The 12,175-nt window shown below is 42.5% G+C and overlaps 1 protein-coding gene across 4 annotated transcripts; it reads left to right on the top strand.

Moving 5' to 3' along the window:
• The first annotated feature begins 1,865 nt into the window (after positions 1–1,865).
• LOC120051022 (WD repeat-containing protein 48) lies at positions 1,866–12,174 on the top strand. Of its 4 annotated transcripts, none has more exons than XM_038997608.1 (19): positions 1,866–1,928; positions 4,309–4,449; positions 4,863–4,938; positions 5,644–5,726; positions 5,931–6,060; positions 6,483–6,571; positions 6,775–6,876; positions 7,121–7,345; positions 7,674–7,748; positions 7,946–8,048; positions 8,677–8,774; positions 8,872–8,979; positions 9,075–9,171; positions 9,289–9,381; positions 9,526–9,631; positions 9,771–9,858; positions 9,992–10,068; positions 10,247–10,439; positions 10,537–12,174. In XM_038997608.1, the coding sequence occupies exons 1-19, from the start codon at positions 1,881–1,883 to the stop codon at positions 10,630–10,632; spliced, it is 2,028 nt and encodes a 675-aa protein (XP_038853536.1). In that variant the 5' UTR covers positions 1,866–1,880; the 3' UTR covers positions 10,633–12,174. The 4 variants fall into 4 exon arrangements, with proteins under 4 accessions (XP_038853536.1, XP_038853534.1, XP_038853535.1 ...); XM_038997606.1 differs by having other exon boundaries at positions 6,754–6,876; XM_038997607.1 differs by having other exon boundaries at positions 4,860–4,938.
• The last annotated feature ends 1 nt before the right edge of the window (position 12,175 follows it).

The raw sequence follows: 12,175 nt of genomic DNA, 5'->3' as shown, positions 1-12,175 counted from the left end.
CTGCAGTCAGGTCAAGACCCTGGTGAGGAGGAGGTGCACGCAAATGAGCTTCCCTGAGATGGTTTCTGACAGTTTGTGCATAAATTAATCGGTTGTGCAAACCCACAGTTTCATCACCTGTCCGGGTGGCTGGTCTTAGACAATCCAGCAGGTGAAGAAGCAGGATGTGGAGATCCTGGGCTGGCGTGGTTACATGTGGTCTGCGGTTGTAAGGCCGTCTGCGGTTGCAAGGCCGATTGGACGTACTGCCAAATTCTCTAAAACGATCTTGGAGGTGGCTTATGGTAGAGAAATTAATTTATATTGCAACAGCTCTGGAGGACATTCCTGCAGTTAGCATGTCAATTGCACGCTCCCACAAAACTTGAGACATCTGTGACATTGTGTTGTGACACAAAACTGCACATTTTAGAGGGACCTTTTATTGTTCACAGCACAAGGTGCACCTGTGTAATGACCATGCTGTTTAATCAGCTTCTTGATATTGTCACGTTCTTTCAAAATCGAACCCAGAAGCAGACCAGGACAAGGAGAGTAGGAAGAAGGTGAGTATTTATTTACAAGTGAATGTGAATGGGTAGATATATCCAGGTGGCGTAGCGGGCAGCGGTGGTGAGTTGATGGGAGTAAATAGGTGGATCCAATGGGGTAGCAGAATCCTCCGACGACCAGGCGGGAATGGGGTAAATGATCCGGGTGAGTAACTGAAGACAAAACAAACGGAGGTAAGTTTAAGGCAAGCAATAAGTAAAAAACAACAAAACAAATTCTATCCAACTTGAGGCTGATACTATGGCACAACATACTGTTCATGGCTAACGATCCGGCAGGGAATGGATGTCAGGTCCGGGCTTATGAAGAGGAGAGATGATGATCAGGACCAGGTGTGCAGATAGCTGATGGGATACAGGTGCGGGTAATCAGAACTCCCAACTGGCTACATTGCCCGGCAACCAGACAGGGTGCGTTCCAGGACGCCGGAAAAAACACTCCAGGACAGAACACAAGCAAAAAACCGACTCAGGAAACGGGATTCGTGACAGATATGCCACACCTGTCAGGTGGATGAATTATTTTGGCAAAGGAGAAGTGCTCACTAACAAGTATGTAAACAAATGTGAGAGAAATAAGCTTGTTGTGCTTTTTATAACATTTCTGTGATCTTTTATGTCAGCTCATGAAACATGGTACCAACACTTTACATGTTGCCGATTGTTTACATGTTGCCGATTGTAAATCTATCAGATTTATGCAGCAACAGTGCTCCTTTTTCTTTATTCTCTCGGATAGTCACCAGTTGAAGTATCCTGGGGTAAGGAATATTTATATTGTAATGACCCGACTGGGTCATTAAAGAGGAAAGAGACGGACTCTAGGTGTACAGGTTAGAACACAGGTTTATTCCTAAACTGGGCTATTGTTCAGGCCACAGCCCACGCCGCTAAATGCCGAACGTACACAATGTTACCCTGTCGGGTTAAGGGTCACTCTCATATGAACAGATCAAGGCCCGAACGGAAGAGAGAGATATGAGACACTAATCCCTCTTTATGCATTTCCAAATCCCGCGGGATTACCCATCATACCCCCCCAACCTTTCCATCTGTCCTGACATATTTAACCCCTGCTAGTAGCCATGAGAACCATAACACACCCACAAACACAGAACACAATACCGGGTCGTTACATAATTTATATTTTTTGGACTTTACATGTTGCGTTTATATTTTTGTTTAGTGTAAATATATTCTTTCTGTGCAATACATGTATTAAGGTGCTTATCAATTTTGTAGGCGGAGCCTCGAAGATTGGGCCCTCACTTTCCGGAAGTATACTCCTTTGCGCCTTATGGAAGTGACGTCAAGCTGTCAACATGTAAGATGGCGACTCTTCACAGGCAAAATGCTGCTGGGCGGAGAAAAGTCCAGGTAAATGTATCTATATTGTCATGCAGAGTAAGGATTTTTCAAGTTGCATTCATGGCCGCGGAAATGTATATTTTGCCTGCTTATCCATGGATGTCTTTAAACACTCAACGTGTGGCGGGCAAGTGCAGCCGGTCAGTCCCAAGCTCTGGCACCGCTAGCAGAGAGCTAGTTTAGCTTACAGCTACTCAAAAGATTTTGCGATCCGCTGCAAATTACTCAATTCGGTTGACCGAGACCGTGTTTCGAGTTTAATGGGTTGTCAAGATATTTGTATGTGAAAGTGGGATTATGGGGTGTTATTGCGGCTAGAGATGGAAGAATTCCCCCCGCGCCCACCCTCACGTCACGAGATAGCTAACTGAAGGACGTGATTTTCTATCTTGTATGCAACCAGTTGGATGGTGCAATTATCTTTTGTCTGATTACAATTTGATAGGCTTGATCCTATTTTGCCCGACGTCATCAAACTGTAGTCACACATATGCAAGACGAATGATGGCATGCAGTGTGTTGAGTGCTGCATTACAGTATTATAGATGGTCAACAAGTCTCCTTGTCCCCTGTTGATGCAATATAATGTGTGTATGTAGATATCTGCACATGTGTATTCTGCACCTGGAAAACCATTTGCATTGAATTTTCCAGATTTGCATTGCAAAGCCACTGCAATTTTGCATATAGTGAAATAAAAACAATTTCACTGTTTGTCAGCAGGCTATGGTCTCTCAGAACGTACATTTAGGCTGTGTTTAATGGGACGGCTATTATTTACACAACTCTCAAACTCTAGGCGGCATTCTGCCTTCTCCCTGCAGTTCTCAGCCATAGAGAGAAATACTAATGGTTGTCTTTTTGTAGGCACTAACTCCACAATGGATCGTTGGACAAAGCCTATGGGAAAAATTAATGTCGTTTTGGATAAATACCAAAAATAAGGTCTGTGGTAAACACAGGCTTAGGAGAATTTATACGTTTTGTTCTATGAGATAAACTTAATCAGCTAATGTCACTTTCTCTGAATTTTGAAGAATTTGTAATAAAAAGAATCACGAAGCACATACAGGCTTCATAAAGGTCATGTTAACTGACTGCTATTATCAAATACAACAAAACGTATAAGATTTCCTAAGCCTGTGTTAAACTCAGACCTTATTTTCTGCATTTATTCCAAAACCCAATTTTTCCCATAGGGATGGGTGAACGAACCAGAGGTAACTCATTTTGTGGTTTTAGGACTACAAGGACTGGTGAGCTCTATTAGCTTCGCCCAAGACTGCCTTGTGAACTAAAATCCCAACGCTGTGTTTTAACGTTTAGAAACGTCAATAATCATTGCTTGCGATACGGCTTTTGAAACATATGGACCTTATCATTCATCAGTGAGAAAGAATCCTTCAAATAAAGAGGATACACTTACTGTAGCAGTTTTGCACAGATCTATACACCTATGGTTGCCTCCATCCAATAATTTTATTTGAAACTACATATCCACTACACTTCCAGAGTTACGCTTCCACGCAGGTGCTCGGAACATGCTAGAAAGCTATTTATAAATTGGCCTGAATACTGATGTGCTGGCACCGTGGTATATCAGACCGTATACCACGGGTATGACAAAACATTTATTTTTACTGCTCTAATTATAATAGCAATAAGGCACCTTGGGGGTTGTAGTATATGGTCAATATACCACGGCTAAGGGCTGTATCCAGGCACTCTGCTTTGCGTCGTGCATGAGAACATCCCTTAGCTGTGGTATATTGACTATATACCACACCCTCTCGGGCCTTATTGCTTAATTAGCACAGGCGGTCAACTCGTCTTGTTTGTTTTCTGTAAACAAGCGCTGTAACACAGAGATATGGCTGTGTGGGAGCACTAAACCTATCAAGGTGTGTATCAATTTAACTATTTTTCTATTATTATTAATTCTCGCTGATATGAAAGATAAGGTCCTTATGCTTCCAATACCGTACTGCAAGCGATGCGTGTTAATGTTCAGATTGAGTGTCGGGGTTCTTAATAAAACTCCCTCCTACAGAAGGGACCTTTGTCCAATGACTCTTATGTGTAATGGAACTGAGAGTGGTGATGAAGGGCTAGTGTTTCCAGGACTCACCTGACACTCCTGCTGTAGCATCATTCATTTCCACAGGTACCATCATCCATTTCAACAGATATCCTTGACCGATATACATTACCAGTGTTTACAAGCCATTTATGACACTTGAAAGGTTTCAGCAACAGTGCCAACACCAGTGCCTATATGTTATTATAGGTATACAGGACAATGTCAAGGATTCACCAGAAACAATACCAATCTATCTTCATTTTATTGTCATATGGTTCAAAGTGCACTCATATCCAGTTCTCTCTGCAGGTATCCTATGTGATTAGGGATGAGGTGGAGAAGTATAACCGCAATGGGGTGAACGCTCTGCAGCTCGACCCGGCCTTGAACCGCCTCTTCACGGCTGGCCGAGACTCCATTATTAGGATATGGAGCGTCAACCAGCACAAGGTAACCTGTCCGTCACCTAAACACTCCACCTGGCAGAATGCCATATTATCATCATGACCCCTTGACCCCTCTCCCTCGAGGTCACACTGTGGTTTTGATGGCTCTATCACTCATCTTTCCTTGATTCCTAACATCCTATCGTCTCCTTCTCAACGGTATTGGAGGAGAAGGTCCACGGTCCATCCACTGTTTTGAGAAGGAGGCGAAGAGAGGGGATGTTAAAGGTGTCAAGGAAAGATGAATTGAGAAAGAGCTAATGTTTTAGATGCATAGATGTACAGACCAATGCCTATGGTCAATGTTCAAATGAAAATATCCAGACTTATTTGTTGTGCTGTTATTGTAATTGATTGTCATAGAATACTTGCATAAACCCACTGATTTTGCAGCGTAAACTCTCTTTATTGCAGCAGGACCCGTACATTGCGTCTATGGAACACCACACAGATTGGGTCAATGACATCGTCCTCTGTTGCAATGGGAAGACATGTGAGTCAGTGTAATGTATTAATCCAGAGCTGAAGGGGTTAAATTGAGCCCTACCCCTCAGAATGGAAAGCATATATTTATTTAAGAATTATCACTGAAAAGCAACCAGATTTTAGGACATTTCCATCATGTGCAAATTGGCAAAACCCTGTTTATGGATATTTACTCCTATGTCCATGGAAAATCTCACTTTTAAAAGTTATTATTCTGTTAACTCATACCCAAATAATGTTGTTGACTCATCCTATACTCGTATTTGTGGCCAAAGCATAAATTGGAGAAAAAAACACTTAAAAAAAATACCTCAAACTTGTACCTCAAACAGACCATTTCAAAAATACTTAATATTTTGTCATAGAGGATGCCGTCATCCTCCTGAGCTGGCCAATCATCGGTCTACTCACATTAATATTATTAATGACCGGTATACAGTATGCCCACATCATTCCAACACAGAAAGCTGCTTTTTAACATACTTAATTACCCTTTTTTGAAAGGAAAACTATTTCACTCATATTGTAATTAATTATAGGTCATATTTCATAGAAATCTGGAAACACTGGACAGTTACTTAAGCCTGCAAGCCATTGATATAAATAGTTGTTGTTTTTTTGCCTTTGAAAATGTATGTTTTTAATAGCATATTGTCTGTTCCTAGTTATCCTGTGTCTGAAAAATAAAGACACATCTTACTCTGTATTCCAGTGATATCTGCTTCCTCAGACACCACAGTGAAAGTCTGGAATGCGCATAAGGGATTCTGCATGTCCACATTGCGAACACATAAGGTATGTAATAGCATACTATGTACTGAGCTCCAAAATCATCACAAAGGCCAAACTTAAGATACATACGCATAACGTTACTGCTACATTAGAGTTAACATGCACATTTCAAGGTATAGGCTGAAGCACAATCAGAACCAAAATCTTACTCAAAAGCACTGACTTGGCATCAGATTGATGTAACCCCCTATGGTTTTGTCTGTACAGGACTATGTCAAAGCCTTAGCCTATGCTAAGGACAAGGAACTGGTGGCCTCAGCAGGGCTGGACAGACAGATCTTTCTATGGGACGTCAACACACTAACGGCACTGACCGCCTCCAATAATACTGTCACCAGTGAGTATGCTCTCTCATCTGGGTCCTGTTCAGTCATTGGGCACCAAACTGAAGACAAGGAACTGAAACAGGGAGGAACTACCTGGAAACGATAATTTTCTTTTCCCGTTGCATAAAGTGTTTTCCGTTGCTTGCCCTAATGAACATGACCCAGCTATATCATGTCACAGGCATATCCTAGACTGAGTATTGTAAATGTTCACTGCGCTACTTGGAATGAAGACATGAGATAGATGTGTATCTGGAGGACCATCATTGAAGACAATGTTCTTGTTTCTGTAGTACACGTCAATTTGAAGGATGGATATCTTAAATATGTAAAATACACTGTGTCTCAGTGAGACCTTTCTGGTTACTGACGAGTAGACTGTTGAGACAGACCTGAGTGTTGTAGTAACTATGCTGTTGTTGTCGTCTCCCAGCCTCCTCACTGAGTGGGAACAAAGACTCCATCTACAGTCTGGCTATGAATCAGATGGGCACCGTCATTGTGTCAGGGTCCACTGAAAAGGTGGGTTCTTAAATCACATGTGTATTGATATAGCTGTAATGTTTCTAGTGGTGTGATGACATTGGTATACTTCCAGCTAACTGAACATGTTACTTCACCTCCATGTTCTAAAGTAAGATGTGTGTAAGAACAGAGTGTGCCACCAACAAAAACCTAAACCTGTGTTTTCATATACCTCATAGAGTGAATGTGTCCTGCTACAGGTGCTGAGAGTTTGGGATCCTCGAACCTGTGCCAAGCTGATGAAGTTGAAAGGCCACACAGACAACGTTAAATCATTACTGCTAAACAGGGATGGCACTCAGGTAAGGAAGGCTCTTAGAAATCTCATCTCGTTGCTCACCCTTAAAAATGTCAGCTGCGATGGCTCTCTTATGTTTCATAGGAGGGAGAGGACTTTTTCAGTAATTTCTGGAATCTGCTGGCAATAAGCTGCGAGGGAAGCCTCTTACCTGGAATTTTGCAACTTGGATTTCGAACAACCTAGACATTTTTGTGAAAGTTTTGAAAATGTTGTATTCCTAATGTTACTTCTGCTTTTCCCCCCAGTGTCTCTCGGGCAGCTCAGACGGGACCATCCGTCTGTGGTCGCTGGGGCAGCAGCGGTGCATCGCTACCTACCGGGTGCACGATGAGGGCGTGTGGGCCCTGCAGGTCAACGAAGCCTTCACGCATGTCTACTCCGGCGGACGCGACCGCAAGATCTACTGCACCGACCTGAGAAATCCAGACCTCCGCGTTCTCATCTGCGAGGAGAAAGCCCCAGTCCTCAAGGTGAAAGGGGTGGGGTTACTGCGATACGCCTAGCCGATGCCATGCTGGGAAACGTAGTTGAAAATGTTTTAACTTGTAGATATTAGGCCTAGATGTTTATTGGACTTAAGTATTTTGTAACATTAACTCAAATGTTTTTTTAAGACTGTTGTATACAAGAAAGTACGCTAGTATAATAATTAGTAGAGTCAGGAACGCATTAATGAGAAATCTTAAAGATAATCAGCAAGTAATATCAAGGTGAAGTCCTCCTTAAGTGTTTCTGTCAACAACACATTTACCCATCACAGTTTTCCTATCTGAATGACCTCTTGTCTCCCTGGTTCAGATGGAGCTGGACCGCTCGGCAGACCCCCCCACGGCCCTCTGGGTCTCCACCACCAAGTCCACCGTCAACAAATGGGTAAGCAGCATAGCTGAAGTTGGAACAACAGGGTTTTTATATGAATAATGGATATGTTCATATTAAATAGACATAGAATTACTGTAAAAAATATAACACAGGGAAAAAAACAGGATTCAGTGAGGCCTGTCTGTCGCTGTATACTTTTAATGCAATGTTCACTCCCTGATTATGTTTCCCGTCATGACTCATTGCAGTCTCTGAAGGGCATTCATAATTTCCGAGCATCTGGCGATTACGACAACGACTGCACTGCTCCCCTGACGCCTCTCTGTACTCAACCCGAGCAGGTCGTTACAGGTAAAAACACCACACACACACGTCTTATTTTTTTATGATCCATTAATCATTAAAAATGATTGATAGATTCAAACTTCATAAATCTCCCAATAAACTGCATTGCAAATTTTGTAATTACATATTTTTTTTTTTTTTACCTTTTATTTAACTAGGCAAGTCAGTTAAAAGCAAATTCTTATTTACAATGACGGCCTACCCTGGACGATGCTGGACCAATTGTGCGCCGCCGTATGGGACTCCCAATCACGGCCGGATGTGATACAGCCTGGATCCTGGATAGTGACGTCTCTTGTACTCTTGCCTTAGACCGCTGCGCCACTCAGGAGCCCACATATCTATTCTACTTTAAACACCTTCTGTATTTTGGGCTCCCGAGTGGCGCAGCGGTCTAAGGCAAGAGTACAAGAAACGTCACTACAGTCCCTGGTTCGAATCCAGGCTGTATCACACCCGGCCGTGATTGGGAGTCCCATACGGCAGAGCACAATTGGTCCAGTATCGTACGGGTTTAGCCAGGGTAGGCCGTCATTGTAAATAAGAATTTGTTCTTAACTGACTTGCCTAGTTAAGTAAAAAAACAAACATATTCTAGGCTTAAATGAGTGTTGTGTGTATTTCTGTCCACTAGGGGGAGCCAGCATTATCCAGTGCCACATTCTGAACGACAAGAGACACATACTAACCAAAGACACAAACAACAACATTGCATACTGGGATGTTTTAAAGGTGCGTGCCTTTTGCTCTCTCTTCTATCGATCATTTATCTTCCATCTCTCCATTGTTTGTCATATTGTATGATTGAATACCTCTTGTCCTCATCCAGGCGTGTAAAGGGGAAGACCTGGGAAAGATGGAGTTTGACGAAGAGATTAAAAAGAGGTTCAAAATGGTCTATGTGCCAAACTGGTTCTCAGTGGATCTTAAAACTGGGGTAAGCTGATCCTGCGCTTTTTTACATTGTAAGCTTTGGACAGTCGGTGGAACAGTGATTTGTCCTCATTTTAATACATATATTCTGTTGGGTAGATGTTGACCATCACGCTGGATGAGAGCGATTGCTTTGCTGCATGGGTGTCAGCCAAGGATGCAGGCTTCTCCAGTCCTGATGGGTCTGACCCCAAGTGTGAGTGATACTTTTTTTACTGCCTTGTAAGATATGGTTGACTTTTTATTTTTTTATTATCCAAACAGTGTTACCGTACATGCAGTATCATTCCTACAGTGTTCTGTTCTTTTCTAGTGAACCTGGGTGGACTGCTGCTGCAGGCCTTACTGGAGTATTGGCCCCGAACCCACATCAACCCCATGGATGAAGAGACAGAGATGAACCACAGTGAGCTGCTATACGCATATACACACACATTTACTAACAGTATAATGCAGACAGCCTTTGTGATATTTTCTGAAGTTATTAAGTTGAATGAAATCTATCAGTGATATTCTATGTTCTGATGTGTGTGTGTGTGTGTGTGTTCAGTGAACGGGGAGCATGAGAGCAGGATACAGAAAGGTAACGGCTACTTCCATGTTCCCCCTCACACGCCAGTCATCTTTGGAGAGGCAGGGGGAAGGACCTTGTTCAGGTAAAATACACAACGCTATCTCTGTCTATTACAGTGTAGCATGAAATAGTACTAAAAGTGCAAACCCCACCCACCTGGCCATCCCGGCAGGCTTATTCAAGGCTCTCTCTCTCTCTCTCTCTTCTCTCTCTCTCTCCAGGTTGTTGTGTCGAGACTCCGGTGGTGAGACTGAGTCCATGTTGCTCAACGAGACCGTGCCACAGTGGGTCATCGACATCACCGTGGATGTGAGCTCTCGTCCTTTAATTTAATGATCAATATAAATGTCTTTCTAGAGTAATGTACTATAGCTAATTGTGTAGTGTTTATACATTTTGATTCTCATGTATGATTTTCAACTTTTTCTTCCCTGTCTTTTAGAAAAACATGCCCAAATTCAACAAAATCCCCTTCTACCTCCAGCCTCATTCTTCTTCTGGTGCAAAAACCTTAAAGAAGTAAGTCAAACACTTTTATAACGATTGAACCAGTTTCTCTGTTCCGATTCGTGTTGCATGTTCATCCTTCCCTGCAAACCACATTTTGCTAAAGAGATCATTCACTTGGAACTATTTATCTCACCGTTCAATGTTCCAAGCTTGCGGTTATATTCCAACATTGTGGTCCTTCCAATAGGGACCGCCTGTCGGCCAGCGACATGCTCCAGGTGAGGAAGGTGATGGAGCACGTATACGAGAAGATCATCAACCTGGACAACGAGTCTCAGACGGGGGCCTCGGGGAACAACGACAAGCCCAGCGAGCAGAAGGAGGAGGAGGACGTGGCCGTGCTGGCCGAGGAGAAGATTGAGCTGCTCTGTCAGGACCAGGTACTGTGCAGCTTATATGGTACAGTCCCCATCTTTTGCCTTTGTGTTAGATCTTGTATTAATATATGTTCCCAAAATCACTTTTCGTTGTCTATAGGTATTGGATCCCAACATGGACCTGCGGACCGTCAAGCATTTTATCTGGAAGAGCGGTGGAGACCTAACCCTTCACTACCGGCAGAAGTCCACGTGAGGTCGCCGGTGTCGGCGAAGAAGGCTCATCTTCTGCTAGCCTGCCCTCCTCTTCCTCCTCCTTTCTTCTTCCTCTGGCACCAAACCTGGACTGTTCAACTCATCCCACCAGATCCATGTGTTAGTAACACAAACCTTTGCTCAACGACTCCTTATGAGATCTTATAAGAGGCCACAACACCTTAATAACCCCTCAAAAAGGTCCGTAGCCTGAGCGTCACATAAAATCAACGTTCTACACCCAGCCATGTAGAGAGGCGTGAGAACACGCAAGGAGAAAGGCGAGAAACAATTGTTGCTGTGTACACTGTACAGTGAATGGACTGAGGAATATTCCAGGGCATTTTAAGGTTTTTGTCATTTAGGTTTATTTTTATTCAATGTCTTTGCCTCCTTTTGTTTACCCCCCCCCTTATTAGTAAGAAATATGTTTTATTGCAATGCCCATCTTCAGAGAGCGAAGGCGTGCCCTTTCATCTTGAGAAAGTCGCTATGCTTGGGGGTTCACTTTGTGACCTGATTAGTAGACTGCACACGTTTCTTTCTTTTTTCTCTCCCCCTATACATTCCAGGAACACGCTTGGTTTCCAACCACCTATCACTACCCTTCATCCCAATCCATGTTTAGGAAACGGTTCATTGAGGAAGATTTTCTGGATTGTCAGGCGACCAATCAAAGACTTGACAGAATGTAAAGACATGACTCTATAGTATGCATGTGTGATATCCTTCATTTTCCTCAGTTTGGCAACTGACTGATGTATTGAAGGCGGCTGGGTGAAGTTTTTCTCTCACCAAATGGACACATACAAGGACACATCCCCCAAACTGAATCTCTTTAGCTTACGAACGCTGATATTAAATTACTGACCCTATCTTTCTTTTTGTAAATAGACTGTCATTATTTTGTAGGCAACTTGGCACAAGTTGTACACCTCATCAGGAACATTTTATTTTTTTGAGAACCCTGTTATTTTCAAAAGGTTGCTTTCTCATGTTAAAAAGAGGGGAAAAAACCACGTGTCAAGAAGCAACGTATATGTACGACTAAAGGATCTCACCCACGGAATCAGGCTGTTTATAGGCTACTGTTCTGTATTTGAGAGGAAAGCTACATTTGTTGTCATTGGCATTACCCATGACAGTCTGCAGCTAAATCTACTTTAAATACAATGACGAAGGTCTAGGGGGAGATATTCTTGAGGGAAGTGGAGGGAATCACAACTTTTTATTTTATTTATGCAAACAAAATGAAGACTGTGCTCTACAACTCTAAATTGATTACTCCAACAATGTGAATTGCACAGTGCTATAGCAAATGTATTATAATAAATCATTTATTTGGTTTTAGTTGAAAGATAAGCTTTGTCTGGTTGTTGAAAAAGCTCTACATGAAAAAAGCTACTACAGAATTATATGCTTCCATATCCACAACCCCTGTGCTCCCACGTGTTGATGCAATTAAATGTAGTATATTTTGGGTAAATAAGTGCTTAATAAATTAACCAACATGACAACGAGAATAAAATGCTTTTGAATTTCAG

This window comes from Salvelinus namaycush, chromosome 7, assembly GCF_016432855.1.
Source record: "Salvelinus namaycush isolate Seneca chromosome 7, SaNama_1.0, whole genome shotgun sequence".
Taxonomy (NCBI): domain Eukaryota; kingdom Metazoa; phylum Chordata; class Actinopteri; order Salmoniformes; family Salmonidae; genus Salvelinus; species Salvelinus namaycush.
The sequence above is the reverse complement of the archived record's forward strand: the minus strand, read 5'-3'. Positions and strand labels throughout refer to the sequence as shown.